Source organism: Eucalyptus grandis, chromosome 8, assembly GCF_016545825.1.
Source record: "Eucalyptus grandis isolate ANBG69807.140 chromosome 8, ASM1654582v1, whole genome shotgun sequence".
Lineage (NCBI taxonomy): Eukaryota > Viridiplantae > Streptophyta > Magnoliopsida > Myrtales > Myrtaceae > Eucalyptus > Eucalyptus grandis.
In genome coordinates, this window is record NC_052619.1 from 23581904 (window position 1) to 23603560 (window position 21657).

The following is a 21657-nucleotide window of genomic DNA, read 5'->3' on the forward strand; positions in this document are numbered from 1 at the left end:
ATGTATGCTCAAATTTATACTAGACTAAATATTGTCTTTGTGACAAGACTTCTAAGCAGATATTAGTTAAATCCATGACGTGATAACTGGGTTGTTGCCAAGAAGGTTTTAGGTGCTTAAAGATGACAATAGATTATATACTAATTTACATATATGTTCAATTCTTGCAATCATTAAGGTATTTAAATGTACACTTTGGTAGCTGTTATGATGACATAAGATCAATAACATCATATATATTTATGTTAGTAAGAAGTGCAGTAAATAAAGTTCTATGTCATATTCTACTATGTAAGCAGCGTTAGTAACATTCTTTTAGATTGTTACTTGGGCTATTATGCTTCGGAATCTCATAAAGGAGTTGACCGTTTTAACTTTATAAATAAACCCATACGGTTGTATTGAGACAATAAATTTATAATATTATTTATTAATAACAGAAGTCTCAATGGGTCTAAATATATGACAGTCAAAATTTTTGACTAAAAAAAAACGGTACAGAAATGTGACATAATAATATAATATATTTTCACAGATGATATCGTTGTAGATCCACTAATTAAAGGCCTACGCCCATGTGTATTTGAGCGACATGTCATTAGCATGAGCCTAGAATCATCATGAAATGCTGTTATTTAGTGAGAACTATTTTGGCTTTACTCTGATAAAGGTTTTATCTGTATTCGTTACACTTTGTAACGGTTTGATATGTATCAACTTTTGTATTCAATAAAATACTTTTAAATATGTTGTTATTATGTTAAATACATATTGATAAAGTCTCAAAGTACTGTATAAACTTTAAGTGAAGGCTAGGGACATCCAGTTATTAGCCTTGTGCATATGCCTTGTTATACATTAAAAAAAAAAAAAAAAAAAAAAGCTAACCGTAAGGACAAGGCATATGTGGGTTCATAGGAACCATAAAGACATTCTCTAGTGGCACAAGTTTTTTTTGTGTTGCCTAAGGTAAGAGAATTGTGACTGACAAATGAAATCTCTCTATGAGAAATGTTATCCATTTGTCACACTACCATATTAAATCCATATCAATAAAGTTGAGAGCACTCGTAACCATGGAAGGTTTTGTGTGTATACATGCAATTACTAGCATGATTCGATATTTAAGACTTTATGAGATATGATTGACTATTAAGAATTATATATGGACCAATGTGCGTACATACAGTATGATTTCAATTAATATAACTCAAGTGGGAGAATGTAAGAGTTTTCTTAATGTGAACTACATTAATTGATATTCTAATTTACTGTTTTTACGGTTACCGTAAAACATGGTTGGTCTAAGGTGAGATATAATGTTTCTTAATTAATATAATATGTGACTGACTAGTATGGGTCGAGTTGAGTATCGCGCATAATAAGAGGGCCTGGTTGAAAATTCTATAAATAGTGCTCAAGTATTTCCTCTAACATTAATTCTCATATGTATCCTCACATAAGGAGCGTTTACCTAACCCTAAAGGTGAGGGGGCCACCTCATTGAGCTAGTGATACGGAGGATAATAGAGGAGAATAACTTGATGCGTGGGTAATCCCCTTGATGCGTTGATAATCCATTTTCTACTTCCGCTTTAAAGTATGATAGAACCCAAAACAGATACGTTAATTTTTCTACTCAATTATGCATATTCTTGTTCTAGTTATGGAGATCTTGGGGTTGTGTAATTTGCATCCAACAATTTTTGCTTTCGATATTTTAATATATCTTGAGCTAGCTGATCTTTGACCAATCTCCTCTATCCAATGGTAAAGATTTTATGATGACAATGATGAATTGACGTTGTCTCTCAAAAGCAAATTCTCGGTCGGCTGTCGATGTTTTTTTTTTTTTTAACAGGGTCGGCTGTCAATGTTAAGATGTAGACAAATAATGATCGGAACCGGTGCATAGAAACGCATCGTTTCCTTGATGGCTTGGAGGTAGGTCAAATTCTTCACGTCGGACTCTTCTACACGCCTGCTCTTGCCGACAAGGGTGTCCAGCTCTCGTTGGCTTTTTTCAATGCGTGGCGATTGTTCACTAGCAGCGATAGCGCCCACGTGAGCACCACTATCAAAGTGTCGGTCCCAGTTATTATCATGTTCTATAATTAAAAGGAAATGGGATTAACTCAAGTGCTTCAACATCAAAGATTGGAAGATGTCAGATGACTGGTGATATAGATTAGATCTAGTATGATTTTGATCTATCATATCTTCTATTTGGATGATTTGAACAAGTATTTGTAAATGAGCTTAAAACAAACCAGGTTCAAAGGATCAAAATTTCACATAAATAGCATCTCGAAGGACAAACTTAAATTAAGCTTGTGAATTTTTTATTCAAATAATTTCTAAAGAGGTAAATGCTTTTGTCCTTCTAAATTAAATCCTAATTCATCACGTTACTCCACTTCCAAGAGTATAAATCTCATGGTCCGTGGAATGGAGAACTATAATGTGGATTTGATATCTTTACTGAACAAATTGTTATGAGAAAGTTTAAGTCCAAACCCATCATTATATTAGTTGAATAACTTTCACTCAAATCACTCAAAAGCTTAAAGCTAATGAATTATGGATCACTTAGAAAATATTAACCGCTTCACATCATACAAATTCTCTTTTGTAAGACTTTTTCAACATAAGAAAGAGTTCAAACCTTTTGGTCTTCCTAGTCGATAGATTCTTACATAAGAGATAAGAAGTTATTTGGCGCTTTGTGCCATTTTCTTCATACGTTGGATATTTTAGTTGATCTCTGGCTAATCCCCTCCATCTACTGGAATAGAATTCATGGTGATAATGATAGAATCAACGTGTCTTTCAAAAGCAGCCAAGAGTTCGTCTCTTTGTGTTAAAACAATAGACAGATATTATTATACATGAGAAAAACTTTTGACTGATAAATATGTTCTCGAGTTAAGTGACATTTTCTTCCGGATGAAAGCGAAATGTAACTGCCAGTCTATCCTGGACTGATGGTGAGGACAAACTATGACATTCGTGCAGCAAAAGTAAGCAATCCTATACTCGGTAGGAAAATTGATGGGCACCAATAAGTCACAATATTGTCTTTTCCTAAATCTGATTGTTCCAATCACTCCTTCAGCAGAAACAATACCTTTTCATGAGCATCTAGTATTTGCTTTAGGTAAATATATTTAAAAGGTGCATTTTTCTTTACCAGATATTGGGATTGAATTACCAAATGATGTTTAAAGACCCGTTTGCAATCAACAGTATCTCTTAGCTTACCATTTTAATAGCATACTAATCCTAATATCTAGCATCTCTATGCTTACAGCTTGCTACGAAGTTTCTTACGGCAACGAAAAATTTATATTGAGTAGATCGAACCTAATGATTCTCTAAGTGCCGGAAGTTTAAATGTATCTCTATTACTGGTCCAGATCTATTGAAAAATCTTGATGCCATCAAACTGTACTTGGAAAAACATGTGGACAGGAAATAAGATGGACAAGAAATAAGTTAATTGTCATTAAATTATAAGTGGATTTTGCCAAAAGCACTGTACTTCCGCTACCCCAACAAATTGCTTTCATGAAATCAGAGGCATTAGCGAATGCATTAGCACGACCACAGAGCAACTTTTATGCACAGTTCTAGTTTCAAAACATTATAAGCAAGAATTACTCACCAAACAAGTTGCCTTAACAACTGTATCGGCATCAAAGTCTGAAAACTTCACACCTTCGATGACCTTCAGCATCAAATCCATGAAATCTTGCTCTCCATCGCCTCCGGGGTGGGACAATCTCTTCCTTCTACGCTCCTCTAGCCATCCCTGAGCCAAAACATCCAACTCTTTTGCGGTCTCGTTCATCGATCATTTATAACCACCAAAGTCCAACCAGCCGAGACCTGAGATCGCATCCGACAACACGACGACTCCAAATAGATCAAAGAACCTCCTGATTGACCTTTGGCACCTCTTTGCCTCGACGTCGTCACAGTCAGCGTTCGAACCGCAGTATCTCTTTCCTCCTACCATTTTCACCGATATATTGAGCATCAAATCTCCTAGCCAAGACTTCATTTCCACTGGGATCCCATTTCTGGGCCTACCCTTTTCGATCCAGGCCTTGAACAGGTCTTTTATTGCTGTCTCGACCTCGAAAGCTCGTATGTGCTTTAGTGAGTCAAGCCGGTGGTTCGAAAGGAGCTCGATCGTCGCTACCTTGCGCATCTCTCGCCATTATTCCCCGTAAGGAGCGAATCCGAACATGGCACCATTGTAGCCCATGAGTTTGGTGGCGGTGATCATTGGTCGATCGGTGAAGGCCTTTTGTCATGGACAGTGAAACACTCCTTAGCCACTTCCCAACTGCTCATGACGATTGCTCGATGAGAGCCTAATCTTATGGTGAAAATTGGTCCGTACTTGTCGGCCATGGAGCCCAACTTTTTGTGCATCAGGTCCTTGCCGCTGAACAGAGGAAGGTGGCCGCTATAAGCCAGCCGCCTTCAGCTTCAGGCACATCATGATGGTCTTTGGATATGTGTGATCGGTAGAGAAAGATGGGCAATAGCAGGGCCAAGGTTGAGATCAAAATTATCAGCAATTCAATGAGAGTTGGCATGATGAACGATTCCTGAAGTATAGCAGCAGAGTTTATCTGGAAAGTTTTCCTTTTAAGAGTAGAGTTACCGCTTTCCTGGTAGTTTCTAGTGGAAAAAAATTACTGTGTGGAATTTTGAGTCCAATGGACATAATATATTCTAAATTAAGTGCTCTTACTCCTGGTCTTTATCTGAATTTTTGGTAGAGGTGGGCGGTTCCAAGATTGGTGTAGGTTCCACTTGAAACCTATCCATTGGTATCAATGAGGGCATTGTCCAACATATACAAGAAGCCATCTGCATCAAACAAAGTATGTTTAGTGCGTCATTTTTTTAATCTAAAGATGGACGAATGTGCTTTTGTGATTTATCTTATTAACAATTCATCGTGATCATGACTTAATTTAGTTTGAAGAAAATCAAATTTAACAATAAGATAAGAGCTTTGATTTTGTTATCTTCTCTACCTGAAAATTTGAGTGCAACTATTACTATAATTAATAGTTTGTCTAGTTAAGAAAAGGTTGAAGTTTTAAAAAATCTAAGATTTGATTCTTGGTGAGGATATTTGCACCAGAAAGTTGGGCGAATCTTTGTGCACTACCTTGAATATTTGAGGTGAAGGGAGAAGCAATCAACAAGGTCAAAATCAGAACCATGGTAGATCGAAATCTATAGGGAGAAGCAAGTCGAGATCTTGTGGTGAAATTATTTATAGAAATACGGAATAAAAGATCATTGTCGACACCTATTTTTTTTTTTTTTTTTAACTTTTAGGGGTCGGGTCAGGCCGGATCCGGCCTTGGCCCGGCCCGGCTCTCTTGCCTTTCCCCCCGTGCTGGCCCCGGGCCCCTTTTCTCCTATTTTCCTTTTCTCCCGCGGCCCAAGCCGTTTCCCCTTCGGCCTGGCCCGCGCTAGCCTTCTCCCTCCTCCAGCCACCTTCGCGCGTAGACCTGCAGGGAAAGGAAAAGCAGCACAGGAAAAGACAGGAGCAGCAGCAGAGGATGGGAGCAGAGAGCAGAGCAGAGCAGCAGCGGAGCCGAAAGGAAGAGCAGAAGGGAGAAGGAGACGGCACCGCAGGGGAAGAGAAGGCACCAGGAACGCACCGCAGAGAAGGGGAGTGGACAGAACCGGACAGAGGGGAAGAGGGAGAGAGCCGCGGGCGAGATTCGAGCGAGAGCGAGAAGTAGAGAGGGTGAGGCCGTGAGTGAAGGGCTTCCCCGGTAGCCATCGTGCTTGGAACTTGGCCGTCGACCCTTTCCGACACGCGCCTCTCCTTACGGTAGGTCTCGAGCGTTTCTTTTTCATTTGTGTCGAGTTGCGTCGGCTTCCCGAGGATCCCGGTTCGGAGGCATGCGAGGCGACCGGACGTAGTCCGACCTATCGAGCTCGGCCTCCATACGTCGCCGTCGAGCCGGGTAGGGCCACTCCTGCGACCGCCCTTGTTTTCCTATATACCGCGAGTCCCCTGCTTCTGCCCCGTTTTAGGCGACGTCGGGCCGACGCTCGCGGCAGTTCGGCTCGCGCGAGCCCCGGGTCACGTTGCCCTTGAAATTTGTGCCGGTATCCCTGGATGTCATGCGTTGAGGTCGCCGGCGTAGGTTCGAGTCCTCGTTTGGGCCGGGAACCCTCACTCAGTAGCATATGCCGACTGTTTGTCAAAATGCCTGAAGGAGACCTGAATTCCGTTTGTTGGTTTTGGCCATGAGACTTGTTCTTTTTTGTTAATCCATATGCGTGCGGGGCTTTTACTGCGCCTTTATTTCTGATTTCGAGCATGTTTGAAGTCTGGATGCGGGTTCGAGTTTTGCAATTTGCTTAACGTGCTCTCTTCAATCCACTGTGCGTCACACGTGCTCGACAAAGCGTTCGAACCAAGTTCGTGTAGATTTACCTCCGATTTCGACTTGCTTCGAATGTGTAATGATGGGAATCACTTGACGGTAATCCATCATCAACCTCAACACACGTTTGTGTTTCTTTTTTGTTGTTTTTGTCGCCATGGCTCAATAGGCTTACTTCTTTTCTTCTCGAGTCTTGTTCAGTGCTTCTGTGGTGTTGTGTCGGAAAAGGTTGGTGAGGGAATGGACCGAAGACTCTTGATGGTGAAGTGTATCATTATTGGACTCGGGATAGAATGAGTTCGGATTGTGGTTGAAGTGCCGGCGCTTTGTGAGATGATCTGTGATCTTGAGCAGTTCTGGGATTGGAGAATCGGTGAGGAGGGAGCATCCAAGAGAAGTAGACTTTGGGCTCATTTAGGTTCTAGCGAGCCTTGGCCTCGGATTGTTTTTTTTCGGTGAATTTCGGCTTAGTTTTTATTACAGGAGCAGTCAGTGTTTTGTCCTTAATTCGGCTTGATTGGGTTTGTTTTCAGCTGAGTAGTCCTGGAGTTGGTCTTGTAGTGGCCGGATTGGGCTTGATTTCAGTAAAAGCCCGTTCCTTTTCTAGGCCTTTGGCGTCCGTGGTTCGACCTGAAAGTCCACAACAGCCCAGGTCGTTATTTTCCAAATTAAAAACTTATTTTTGTTATTTTTAAAATCAAATATTATAATAATAATAATAATAATAATAATAATAATAATAAAAATAATAAAAATAAAAATCATGTTCGCAATTGGACAAACTCCTAGGGATTTACGGTACGGTGTCAATGTGTCATTTTAGGCGGATTATCAATTGATTGAGCACTTTCATTATATCGATTTTTGATTACCATTGGCCTAGTTAGGAATGGTATTTTTCTTATTTATTAGTATTAGGTGCTCATTTTGTCTTGTAGTTTATTTGATGCTTTCCTTGGTTGTTAATTGTTATTTTAATGATTGCGCATCTGCATGATCACTTCACATATTAGCAAACTGGTTTAAAGTTAATTCAAATTGCCTAACAAAAATGAATAAGATTAGATACCGAAATGGCTCTAATTGATTAATTAGTATAATTAAGTCATCGACCCTAGATTCTCTAGTTACGTAGGAAGTGAGGTACACTCATATACCTTTCTCACTTGGTTTCTCACTAACCCCAATAGGTGGTGACTCATTATTGCGAAATTCTTAAGAATACCCTAATGTCGCGTGAGGTATGGACTTAGGAGAGTCCGTGCCTAATCATGGGCTTAGGTATGTCCTTTAAACAATATCCCTAAATCTATTTCCTCCCCCCGAGAGGTAGGTCACGACAATCATCTGAGAAGAGATTGTAGAACCCCAAAGAAGAAAATTCAGTATCAAAATCAAGAGGAGGAGAAATTTGTGAATGCAACTTTTGAAGAGACCCTTGCTTATGATGCTTTGACTTTTAGTGTTAACAGTCTAATTGAATCTTGGATTTTAGACTCAGGTGAATTATTTTCACTCTACTTCGTGTAGAAAATTAATGCACAATTTTGTTGTTCAAAGTTTGGAAAAATTTATCTTGCTAACGATGAATAAATATTATGGAGAAGGGTGAAGTTCCCACAAAAACTACTAATTTGTTCCTCACATTAAGAGAAATCTTATCTCTATAGGGCAATTAGACAGTACATGATAAAGACTTATTTTTAAGGAAAACTTGTGGAAAATTGTTAAAGGTTCTATGATTGTCGCATGGTGAACAAAGTTGAGAACACTATACATGACTAGAAACAAAAGCGTTTACCGACTTGGAAATTGATTCCCAATTGTGGCATCGCTTGGACGCACAAGCAATAAAGGGGACAAAGGTTAGCATCAAAGAGAAAATTACTTGATCTAAAGTCCGTAGATATTAATCCATGTGATGATACTGGAATCTTTGGGGTGGTTGTTTTGTCCCTTTTAATGTATGAGTCATGCATTGATTTAAATTGTGGTTTTTGACTTAAGTGGGTGGAATGAATATAACCTCTTTTGGTGAGTATACAGCTTGCAATAATTATTGCTATATAGATATTGACCACTATCTGAAAAATCTCACGAAAATATAGCTCTCAATCTTAAAAAATGGTTTGACTTCCCAGCTATTGAGAAATCGAAATAGTTTTGGACCCAACGAACTTTTTACAACATTTTATAGGACAACAAATTTTTATAACATTAATGACGTGGATGCTAGCAAGTGTTTCGGCTACTGCTGATATATACAAATTTTAATAGTATTAAAATTTTTCAAATTATTTATTTATTTATTTATATTTATATTTTTCCTTTTCCTTTTACTTTTCTTCTTTCCATTCTTCTTTGTGTCCCACTATAATTAGTAAGGGACGTTAGAGCTCACTTGTGGCTAGCGAGTATCGCGGCCTTCACTTGGCCTCGCTAATCGCAAGCGAAGGTGGCCTTGCCCGTGGCTAGCGACGCCATGTTAACCAAAATTGGCCTGTGGCCAGCTTGCCTTACTTCACTACACTTATGCACTTGGGCACAATCAAAGGTCGAAAATCTATGCCTCCTTCGCCTATTGTTTGCTTCCAATTTCCTTCTATGCTATTGAAAATCATGACTACCCTAGTTTTGTGGGAGCAAGGCCAACCATGCTAGCCATGGGTGAGGCCGCCTACACCCACGGCCACTATGGCCTTGCCCACATCTGGGCAAGGCCGAGAGAGGGCTGCGACCCTTGTCGATGGTTGACAAGGGCTTTGTGGCCCTCATCCAGTGGCTGGCAAGCTCCAATGACTCTGGCCATAGTGGGGAACAAAGAAGGAATGAAGGAATGAAGAAAAGGAAAAAAAAGATAATTCGAAAAAATAAAATATTATAAAAATTGTCCACATCAATGTTAGCCGGCATCCATGTGAGCTAATCAGCCAAAATTAGCTCAATAGATTGAATTGACACAATTACAATATGTTTAATATTTTTTGGTAATTTCTGATATGGACCACTATCTCTAAACTCTCACGAAAATATAGCTATTAATCTTTTAAAAATGGTTTCATTTCCCAGCCATTGAAAGGTGAAAATAATTTTTAAACCCACCGAACCTTTCACAACATTTCATAGGACAACAATGTTTCTAGAGCTTTATGTGGTTATATTTCTCACCACAACACATATGGGTCGAAGCAAGGATGGTTGCATGAGAACAAAGAGGGTTAGATTTCATTTCCAGCAATTGACGCCCTTCATCAACGCCAGGCGAAGGTTAGACCCTCTCCAAAACCGAGATTCAATGGATGAATTATTTGTACAAGAAATGCTCCTGGTTAGGATTCATCGCACAATCGCCAAAAAAGAAAAGAAAAGAATAGAATAGAACATTAGGAGACTACTGGCCCTGCCTTAAGCTGTTGGGTCAACAATTCTACACATACAAAGATTGTGAAGCGAAAACAATTGAATCTTTTTGTTTCTAATTTTTTTTCCGTTGATGTCGGTATTTTTGTTTGTTTGCAATACAACGGAACCAATTCTTGTCATTTTGTTTGATTTGAGAGAAGAATAATGCTAGTAGAACGATAATCAGTACGTAAAAGTAGTATTTTGAGTGATGCAATAAACTGTAAATGGATATGAAAATGAGTAGGTGATGGTTACTGAGTTGCAAACTGCAAGTTTGATATCAAATTTTTTTTTTTCTTTTTATCATTCTCTCTTTTTTGCCCGAAGAGAGAATCGAACAATTTCTGAGCCAAACTATTGCTGTCATACGACCGGATACGAGTTAAAATGAAATTGAAGTGATTATTTCGCCTGACACACAAGTCGAACTCACAGCGGAGAGAAATCGAAGGTTTTGGAAATCGATTAGTTATCGAAATATTAAAACTTATTGCATTGCTTCCGTAGGATGTCAACTTTTACATGGGGTGCAAAAATAGTGATTCGCACGGTGCTCCCTTTGTTGAGGCTCAGCATTCTCATTATTGTTGTTGTTGTTTTTTTTTTTTTTTTAAAGAAATATTTCATTTAATTTCAGGGATATACAATTAAAAAACGTAGTCCAACTATAAACCAAAACAAATTCCATATAAATCCTAAATAAAACCAGCTCTAGATAAGAAGATGTATCACATTATTACATGCTTAAAGGTTACATACTCAAAGAATAGATTTGTGACATTTTTAAACCAGAACTGGATCAACGAATCTATCTTAAGTAATGAGCAAAGACTGATATTTTCATATGTTATTTTGGTTTTATTTTTTGGTGATGTGCGCATAAATTCAGTGTTCCCAACATCACCACTGTTCTGAGTAACAAGGTTGAATGTGCACATATTTGACACCTATGAGAGCAAAACCTTCGCGTAACTCCTTCGATATCCTTTGAAACTAGACTTGTTCACCAACAATACTCGAGGAAAGCGAAACCTCGAAATCATATACGCAAAAAATCTCAAATCTAAACTAGATTGTGATAGAAATGCTCTCATAAAGGGAGAGAAAACTTTTAGATCTAGACTAAATCAGAAGAGAAAATCACCTCAAAACAAGAAAGGAAAAAAAGAAAAGAAAAGAGAGAACCTAATCAGCTAAAGAAAAATGAATAATGAAGGGGAGGGAGAGATCTAGCTCAAATCTTCTCTTCCATGGAGACTGAAGAAGAAAGTTGTGCGAAGATAAGAGGGAGAGAAGAGAACCCTAACGAAGAGATGGCACAGTTCAGTTGTTACGACTTCTTGTTGTTTCATTAGGCATTTTTTTTCTATGGTGGTGTCAGAAAGAAAGGTGGACCACCGAATAGACCTTGGAAAGGGCAATTTTAGGAATATAAAGTTAACAAAATTCATTGGTACTTTTATAATTGTTTTTGGGCTTTAGGTTTGACAATTCTAACTTTCAATTGTCGTATTTTCATTTTATTTTTTAATCATTAATAGCTTTTGATCTGACTTAATTTGAAGCATGTGACATTATATACGCAAATACTTCTTATATCTACTAATCGTGAAATAGTTGGCACATACTTTTTCCTCACGGTTGAACATATTGAAATCTAGATCATGCATATATAATCGATGTACGTATATCTAAAACTATTATCCAACAACTAGTAAGCAGGCAGAATTTTGCTGACCATTAGGGCAACGCAGTTCAAATGCAATCCATCTGCAAACAATGCCAGATCAAGCACTCTGTTGCACAGGCCTAGGAACTTAGCATTCAAAATACATTTCATGGTTAAAAATGTGCAATCCATCGGCATATGGAAAGAACTTATACGCATATTCTCATGCTATGTAAACTACCATGTCCAAACAGCAGCTGGCTTACATTCCCGGGACGCTGCATGAGAGGGTCGACCAGTCATCATCATTAGTATAACTTAATCGATGCTGTACCTGAAGATGGAGACTTTGAGGACTATGAGGTCTGAATCGAGGAGCTCAAATATGCAGATATCTCCTACTTGAAGAGCATTGTCCCTTGCGAAATTGAACCACCCCGCAGAGATTTTGCCCTTGAAGCTATTGGAGTTGGGCTGGGGATAAATGCGAAGCTTGACAGACCATGTCCTGTAGCCAACTCTCAGAGTCCCCTTTAAGTGGCTGTGTTCTAAGTACCTCCTAACGAAGCCAGCCGGTACAATCTGGGAGCAGACTATCTGTGTGTTAGATAAATTGAAATCCACGAAAGGCTGTGAGATCGGCTCTATTTGGTCCATTTAGTAAACAAAATAAACTGGAGTACGTCTACGCAAGTGTTTGGGGCGAACGACTATTCAGTTTTTTGGGATGATGGACAGTTCGGGTGAAATTTGGCTTGCAATTTCGAAAGAACTTGTTCTTTTATATATGGCATGTGTTTACTAATAAAACAAATGTACTTGATATTGTCACTGACCGGAGTAGATCTGCGCAAGTGTTTCGGGCAAATGACTACTCGGAAAGATGGGCAGTTCGTGCGGAACTTGCTTGCAGCTTCAATAGATGTTAAACCTACAGGAGAAAATTTTCCGCCGGTGCCTTCCCCATGGCCGTCACTGCATGCTTTGGGGAGTGTGATCATTTGCATGGCTGAATATTAGACCAAAGCATCATAGTGAAGACAGTCTACATATTGTTTTTTGCTATGTTAATCTTCTACATTTGGATCTGAAGCTTTTTTACCTGGTTCAAGCTCAAAACTTTTGTCTGCAGATTGATCATGAGAGGCAGGTTCTTCGTTTTTGGCCTGGCCATACTCAGATGCAACAGGCTCGCCCGAGCTTTTTTGGAGCTTGAGTTGGGAAGCTTCTTTTGTTTGAACTGATCTCGCCCATAGAGGCAAAAAGGAAAACAAGGGTGGCACATTAAAATCCAAAATCACAAAGACCATAATGGATCGTGGCCATTTGGGGATGAAGAGAGTTTCATTAAAAAGTTATCCAAGCTCAAGGTTTGGACTAAACAAATTAGTTCCAACTCTTGGTAATTGCATAAACACCCTCTAAATCATTAGATGACCAATAAAACAAATTTAATGTGCAAATTGTTTGTCACCTACCAAGTTCAATTGCATCATGGTTGGCCCGGAAGATGACAACTCTGAATGAAACTTGGCCAACCTTCCTCGTCAATTCGAACACACAAGCATCACCCACCTTGAGATTATTGTCTTGCACAAAAAGTTTCCAGCCACTGTTGATTTTGACTTGTGTTTTTCGGCCGTATATCCCAAACTTGTACCGGGCCAACCAAAATCTCTCATTGGATACATATAAATCTATGTCTCCACCGCTTCTATAACTGGGAATATGCTTCATGAAAACTTAGCCGGTGCATTCTGGAACATGGAAAGAAGTCGAAATACTTCTATGAAGGATATGGCAATGGAAATTTTTCATATATTTTAAGTAATGCTAGATATGTTAAGGCTGATTTTTAAAAATTGGTACAAGAAATAGTATGAGTGCTTAAATAAGTGAGGCCATTTTCCTCAATAGCAGTATTATGTAGCAAACGAATGACCCATATAGACCTGACTGTTCTCCTCAAGACCACCCAAGAATTTTAACCTCAGAGCATCTCACTGACAACTTTTGAATGATGAGCAACATAATAACAGTAGAGAAAGACTTTAGTCGCCTAAACTCATTTATGACGGCAAAACCACATCGTATTTTTAACCAAACTAACCATGATTTTACTTTCCATCAGCATTTGTTGCATCGTTTATTAGTTGATACGTATTAGTAAAGAATCTTAATGCCACTGTTAAAATCAAATGATGATTCAAATAAAGCTCTTGACTCTTTGGCATTAGCTAGAACCTACTGATTTTATTCCCCTTACCAGAGAGTGGCGAATGAGAGATGGTTGCATCAAAGTCAGGAAGAACGGATTTGGAGATTGGAAAGAAGCAGCTCTTTTTAAGGCCTCAGATTTTTCACCGCCTCTGAAGGGACGTTCCCTTTTCCAGCAGCTAGAATTGAGGCCTGCATTGACATCGCAGACGATATTGCTTGCACCACCTGCAATTTCAAACATATGAATACAACATATTAAGGATCGGTTAGAGATGAGTTAGATATAGTGCCTTTTGGTTGCAGGAATTGCTTTGTCACCCTGAAATCCTGTTATAACTAGAACTATCTGTGTCACCCTTTGACCTTTGACAGACTTCTATAAGACAACGTACGTTGTGTATGTTCCACTTGCTTAAACGCTGACTAATCATCTAGCAGGTCATTTAGTAGGTAAATCCCGTGCATTAAGATAAAACTTTTGTTACTACAAAAATGTTAAAATTGCTTCATAATGTTCAAATAAAAAGTGCAAAGTCATGAGCTACCTCCAACTGCCTGCTTATACAAGCACTCGTTTGTTTTTTTCTTCTTCGAAGGTGGAGATAATAATGTTAATGAAGGCAGCTCTTTACTTTGGATTCGGAGTGGCCGATCAAAATGATCCTCAAATACCTCAACTAACGTGTCCCCTTCATTTTCTTCCCTTTTTGGCAATTCAGTAATAATGGGGTATTTAATCTCCGAAGCACTCTTGTCAAATATAACCACGCGAAACGCAGAGCCTCCTTCGTATCTGAACACTAGGAAATGACCATGCTTGATGGCGTAGTGCTTCACGAAGTCTGGCCATCCCCTTCGGAGCCAAACGCCGTCGGTTCTCCTAACCAGTTCCACTTCCCAAGCCTGACCACTGGGTACCTGGAGGAAAACCAAGTCCGACAGATTGCTCCCATATTTTCTCACGAATTTCTTTGGAATTCCCTGTTGCATGATGAGCATGGAAGCATAAAATTCCTGTGACAAGTGCTAACCCTAAAAGACAAAATATTTAACTGAAATTGGGTGACTAAGCCATGTTGCGTACTTAAATTGTGCGATGGTTGAAGAAATGAAGATCATTCCATGCAAAGACCCTTTAAGAGAGAGAGAGCGAGAGAGAGAGAGAGATTACGAGTCTTCCATTTTGAAGGGCATCAGAAAGAATAATCTTGAAGAAATGCGGAGTCTGGGACTCAAAGTGTCTTCCTCCCACCATCTCTTAAGAGTTTACGTTCGCGCATGTATGTGTTTGAAAGAGAAGGTCTGGTGAGTGGCAGTGCATGACGAAGGGGGTTTTGTATCCTTCTTTATAATTTCGTCGTATTCCAAGAGAAGGAAAGACAAATACTGTGAAGCGCAAGGCAACATCAGCCATGAGTCAATTGGCTGCTTCACCTGTTTAACGTCAAAACTGATGACCTACGTGTTGCAGGATCTGAAAGACTCCGCCCATTGTCATTGTCATACTAGTTTTGCGGTCACGGACTTGACCAGAAACCGAGGAGGTGTCAATTGGCTGCTTCACCTGTTTAACGTCAAAACTGATGCCCTACGTGTTGCAGGATCTGAAAGACTCCGCCCATTGTCATACTAGTTTTGCGGTCACGGACTTGACCAGAAACCGAGGAGGTGTCAAGTCCCAAGTTCTTCCCCTCTCGCGTTGACTCAAGCTCTCTCTTTTCATTGGTAACTAGAAAGACCCCTGCGCATTTTGCTGCAGCAAAAATAAATTCTTATCCTCGCGACTCGTGAAAGTTTGGCTCTATCCGTGCCTCCACATTGACTTAATATTAATGAGACATTGTGCAATTGCCTCTAATGTATAATTTTCGATACATTAAGTGATCAAAAAGTGTACAGTGTCTATTATTTTACATGCCATAATAATTTTGCAGATAGATAGAAGTAAAAACATAGCTATAAAAGTATAGAGTTTTAAGGATCATGCGACAAAGTAACGTTGCTCTATACAAATTACACTATTTATAATTTGTGAAAAAGTACTGTTGCTCTATAATTAATGAGACATTGCGCAATTGTGTCTAATGTATAATTTTCGATACATAAAGTGATTAAAAAATTACACTGTCTATTAATATACATGTCAAAATAATTTTTGCATATACATAGAAGTAAAAACATAGTTATAAAAGCGTAGAGTTTTATGGATGATGCAACAAAGTACCATCACTCTATACAAAGAAGCAAATTTACATTTACAAAAATATATCACGCTTGAAGTTCAAATCTTTTTCAAGTTATACTACTTGTCCTCCTATAGTAAAATGAGTTTTTGTTTGATTGTGATCTACAGCCAATGTTTCTAAAATTCTCTATCTTTCACCAAAAAAAGATTCTTTCTTTTCTCTAGATATTATTTACCTTTCTTAGAATCCTTAAAATTACTAATTGTTATATAAAATAACCATGTTTTATCTAAGTGACATGACAATTTTTTTTTCTCAATTAAGCAACCTACTATAAAATTTGAAAATTAATTTATAAAATATTGGTAATCAACTCAAATAAAAGTCGGGGTTATTGATAACTTAATCGAAAGCCACTAAATTGCTTGAATTTGGGATTAGGAATTTTATGTAAGAGATGGCAAATTTAAATAGAATTTAAGAAACATAATTAAAAGCTAATAAAATTTAAGAAAAGTTGGTAATTAAAAGAAAAAAAACCATAAATGAATAATAAGATTGTAAATGCATAATACTAGCAAATCAACAAGAAAAATTACTTCTGATTTCGAAAACTCGTCAAGGAAAAGCATGTTTCCAAATATTCTTTTACTAAGAAAATGAGATAAATAAAAGTATCTGAACAATTAAGTTACATTTGGTGGTAATGCTAATTACCTGAGGCTTTATGTTGTTGATATGACTGAAAAATATCAGATAAATGGATGTTTGGACTCATTGAACAGAAAATAGAACAATTTCCATGAACTTTGTAAAGCAATACGAAGAATGCCCATCGACATTTAATGTATCCAACTAAAAATTAATGAGAAGAATGTAAAATAGACTAACAACCAACTTTCACTAAAGAAACAGAGCCTTACCCATGTGCAACGCGCATGCGTTTTGCTAGTTTAGAATGAATTATGCGATATTTTTTAGTTTTGACTAAATTATAGCATTGTTCTTTTGGAAATTACTTCAACACTATCTCCAACTTTTGACCCAAAAAAAAGTAATAGCTCGCTTGCCCTGAAGGCAGCTAATTGTTTTTCTTCCTAGTCCAATGACTATATAAAATGAAATAGTAAATCTATTTCATACACAAAAGGGATGCTATGATTGTTTTTGCCGAAATACTCTCCAACACCAATATTGAAACAATCCATTGATGCGATGAAAACTTGCAAACTAAAAATATGACTAAAAACGATTAAGCAAATGGATTCAAATGTAATATAATTGAAGTCTTTTTTATGTTCCTAATTGCAATCCGTAGTAGCCACTTAGGTGTAAACATATACATTCAAGTCTGATTTTCAAGGGAAAACGGAGCTTGTGGCTCTCCCCATAATAAAGTGCTAACGATAGTCAAGAGACTCCACTTTCTCTTACTCGTCTCTTTCATAAACCTTCTGATCAAGGCGTGGAATGAGCACAACTTCAAGCGGGCTCGCCTTCAAATTCGTCAAGCCAGGGCTCTCGGTCATGTCCACTGGTTTGCCCGAGACCGTGTCGATTTCAAAACTTTGCAACAAGCTGGCAAGGGTCAAATGCATTGTGTGAAGAGCCAGCGAGGTTCCGGCACATGACCTCCTCCCCGCGCCGAAGGGGATGAGCTCGAAGTTCTGACCTCTCACATCCACATTCTCATGCGTCGTGAGGAACCTCTCGGGCTCGAACCTGTCCGGGTTGGACCATACGCGCTCATCCCTCTGTATTTTCCAGGCATTCAACAGCAAACGAGTACCTAGCCAATGGCGCAGTATAATGGCCTTGTTTTTAGAAAAATGTGCAAAGACAGGGAAATTTTGCACAGATATTAAGGAATGAAGATGCAGGTCAAAGTCTCAGGGAAACTTTTGCCAAGTTGGGAAGCGGACTTGCGCTTTTGAATCAATTGATGGATTCAAATTCTGAATTTAAAGACGAAAGAGATAAAAGGTTATTGTATTGTGAAGTTGTACAAAGACCGCAACTCATTGTTACACAACTCATATCCATCATGTTAGCGCGAGTAGTTGGAATTTGTAAAATTTACTAATTAGCAAACTCAATAGTGATGTAAATGAATTGTATAAAAGAAGATACCACAGGCTGAATAGTTAAAATTAATCCAAAATTTTTTTCGACAAAATCAGGATAGGATATGTTCTAGACTTATGCTTAACCTGACCATTATCTTGTGTGACACCGCAATCCATTCATGACGCTATAAAAAGACATGGACCGCATGCTTATTTCATGAATTGGCCCGGTTTATCACTTTAACTTTAGAGTATGTTTTTTCATGCTGAAGACGCCAAACCATATATGAAGGTCCTATATGCTATCGGTTTCTACCAGCATGCAAGGGCCTCATACCTGCAGGAATGCGGTAGCCGGAGGAGAAGGTGCACTCTTCCATGGAACTTCTAATACCAACGATCGGAACCGGTGGATAGAAACGCATCGTTTCCTTGACGATGGCTTGGAGGTAGGTCAAATTCTTCACGTCGGACTCTTCCACACGCCTGCTCTTGCCGACATGGGTGTCCAGCTCTTGTTGCGCTTTTTTCAATGCGTGGCGATTGTTCACTAGCAGCGATAGCGCCCACGTGAGCACCACTATCAAGGTGTCGGTCCCAGCTATTATCATGTTCTATAACCAAAAGGAAATGGGATTAACTCAAGTGCTTCAACATCAAAGATTGGAAGATGTCAGATGATTGGTGATATAGATTAGATCTAGTATGATTTTGATCCATCATGTCTTCTATTTGGATGATTTGAACAAAGTATTTGTAAATGAGCTTAAAACAAACCAGGTTCAAAGGATCAAAATTTCACATAGATAGCATCTCGAAGGACAAACTTAAATTAAGTTTGTGAATATTTTATTCAAATGATTTCTAAAGGGGTAAATGTTTTTGTCCTTCTAGATTAAATCTTAATTCATCACGTTACTCCACTTCCAAGAGTATAAATCTCATGATTTGTGAAATGGGGAACAGATTGTTATGAGAAAGTTTAAGTTCAAACCCATCATAATATTAGTTGAACCACTTTCACTCAAATCACTCAAAAACTTAAAGCTAATGAGTTATGAATCACTTAGAAAATATTAATCGCTTCACATCATACAAATTCTCTTTTGTAAGACTTTTTCAACATAAGAAAGAGTTCAAACCTTTTGGTCTTCATAGTCAATAGATTCTTACATAAGAGATAAGAAGTTATTTGGCGCTTTGTGCCATTTTCTTCATACGTTGGATATTTTAGTTGATCTCTGACTAATCCTCTCCATCTACTGGAATAGAATTCATGGTGATAATGATAGAATCAACGTGTCTTTCAAAAGCAGTCGAGAGTTCGTCTCTTTGTGTTAAACAATAGACAAATATTGTTATAGAGGAGAGAAACTTTTGACTGGCTAAATATGTTCTCGAGTTAAGTGACCTTTTCTTCTGGATGAAAGCGAAATGTAACTGCCAGTCTATCCTCGACTAATGGTGAGGACAAAATATGACATTCTTGCTGCAAAAGTAAGCAATACCATACTCGGTAGGAAAATTGATGGGCACCAATAAGCCACAATATTGTGTTTTCCTAAATCGGATGATTGCAATCGCTCCTTCAGCAGAAAAATATATATTTTCATGAGCATCTGGTATTTGCTTTAGATAACTATATTTAAAAAGTACATTTTTTTTACCAGATACTAAGACTGAATTACCAAATGATGTTTAAAGACCCGTTTGCAATCAGCAGTATCTCTTAGTTTACCATTTTAATAGTAGACTAATCCTTAATATATCTAGCATCTCTGTGCTTACAGCTTGCTACGAAGTTTCTTACGGCAACTAAAAATTTATATTGACTAGACCGAACCTAATGATTCTCTAAGTAACGGAAGTTTAAATGTATCTCTATTACCGGTCCAGATCTATTGAAAAATCTTGATGCCATCAAACTGTATTTGGAAAAAGATGTGGACAGGAAATAAGATAGGATCAAACTGTATTTCAAAAAACATGTGGACAGCAAATAAGATGGACAAGAAATAAGTTAATTGTCATTAGATTATGAGTGGATTTTGCCAAAAGCACTGTACTTCTGCTACCCCAACAAATTGCATTCATGAAATTAGAGGCATTAGCGAATGCATTAGCACGACCACAGATCAACTTTTATGCACAGTTCTAGTTTCAAAACATTATAAGCAAGAATTACTCACCAAACAAGTTGCCTTAACAACTGTATCGGCATCAAAATCTGAAAACTCCACACCTTCGATGACCTTCAGCATCAAATCCATGAAATCTTGCTCTCCATCGCCTCCGGGGTGGGACAATCTCTTCCTTCTGTGCTCCTCTAGCCACCCCTGAGCCAAAACATCCAACTCTTTTGCGGTCTCGTTCATCGATCGTTTATAACCACCACAGTCCAACCAGCCGAGACCTGAGATCGCATCCGACAACACGACGACTCCAAATAGATCAAAGAACCTCCTGATTGACCCTTGGCACCTCTTTGCCTCGGCATCGTCACAGTCAGCGTTCGAACCGCAGTATCTCTTTCCTCCTACCATTTTCACCGATATATTGAGCATCAAATCTCCTAGCCAAGACTTCATTTCCACCGGGATCCCATTTCTGGGCCTACCCTTTTCGATCCAGGCCTTGAACAGGTCTTTTATTGCTGTCTCGACCTCGAAAGCTCGTATGTGCTTTAGCGAGTCAAGCCGGTGGTTCGAAAGGAGCTCGATCGTCGCTATCTTGCGCATCTCTCGCCAGTATTCCCCGTAAGGAGCGAATCCGAACATGGCACCATTGTAGCCCATGAGTTTGGTGGCGGTGATCATTGGTCGATCGGCGAAGGTTTTGTCATGGACAGTGAAACACTCCTTAGCCACTTCCCAACTGCTCACGACGATTGCTCGATGAGAGCCTAATCTTATGGTGAAAATTGGTCCGTACTTGTCGGCCATGGAGCCCAACTTTTTGTGCATCAGGTCCTTGCTGCTGAACAGAGGAAGGTGGCCGACTATAGGCCAGCCGCCTTCGGCTTCAGGCACATCATGATGGTCTTTGGATATGTATGATCGGTAGAGAAAGATGGGCAATAGCAGGGCCAAGGTTGAGATCAAAATTATCAGCAATTCAATGAGAATTGGCATGATGAACGATTCCTGAAGTATAGCAGCAGAGTTTATCTGGAAAAATTTCCTTTTAAGAGTAGAGTTGCCGCTTTCCTGGTAGTTTCTAGTGGAAAAAAATTACTCTGGAATTTTGAGTCCAATGGACATAATATATTCTAGATGAAGTGCTCTTACTCCTGGTCTTTATCTGAATTTTTGGTAGAGTGGGCGGTTCCAAGATTGGTGTAGGTTCCACTTGAAACCTATCCATTGGTATCAATGAGGGCATTGTCCAACATATATACAAGAAGCCATCTGCATCAAACAAAGTATGTTTAGTGCGTCATTTTTTTAATCTAAAGATGAACGAATGTGCTTTTGTGATTTATCTTATTAACAATTCAACGTGATCATGACTTAATTTAGTTTGAAGAAAATCAAATTTAACAATAAGATAAGAGCTTTGATTTTTTTTTTTTTTTTTTTTTTTTTTGGGTAAGATAAGAGCTTTGATTTTGTTATCTTCTCTACCTTAAAATTTGAGTGCAACTATGACTATAATTAATAGTTTGTCTAGTTAAGAAAAAG

The 21657-nt window shown here is 38.5% G+C and overlaps 3 protein-coding genes across 3 annotated transcripts; all 3 read right to left on the reverse strand.

Annotated features, from left to right (window-relative positions):
- Positions 1-1653: 1653 nt before the first annotated feature.
- LOC104416750 (cytochrome P450 CYP82D47) lies at positions 1654-4740 on the reverse strand. The gene is made up of 2 exons (XM_018859914.2): positions 3665-4740; positions 1654-2108 (listed from the first exon to the last, which is right to left on the reverse strand). The coding sequence occupies exons 1-2, from the start codon at positions 3848-3850 to the stop codon at positions 1974-1976; spliced, it is 321 nt and encodes a 106-aa protein (XP_018715459.1). The 5' UTR covers positions 3851-4740; the 3' UTR covers positions 1654-1973.
- Positions 4741-11536: 6796 nt separating this feature from the next.
- Positions 11537-14980, reverse strand: LOC104430433 (B3 domain-containing transcription factor VRN1-like). Its single transcript, XM_010043187.2, has 5 exons — positions 14897-14980; positions 14271-14706; positions 13772-13950; positions 11840-12102; positions 11537-11606 (listed from the first exon to the last, which is right to left on the reverse strand). The coding sequence occupies exons 1-5, from the start codon at positions 14978-14980 to the stop codon at positions 11537-11539; spliced, it is 1032 nt and encodes a 343-aa protein (XP_010041489.2).
- A 2168-nt stretch (positions 14981-17148) lies between these two features.
- Positions 17149-21222, reverse strand: LOC104430431 (cytochrome P450 CYP82D47-like). The gene is made up of 3 exons (XM_039299377.1): positions 20167-21222; positions 18315-18591; positions 17149-17700 (listed from the first exon to the last, which is right to left on the reverse strand). The coding sequence occupies exons 1-3, from the start codon at positions 21106-21108 to the stop codon at positions 17342-17344; spliced, it is 1578 nt and encodes a 525-aa protein (XP_039155311.1). The 5' UTR covers positions 21109-21222; the 3' UTR covers positions 17149-17341.
- Positions 21223-21657: the final 435 nt, after the last annotated feature.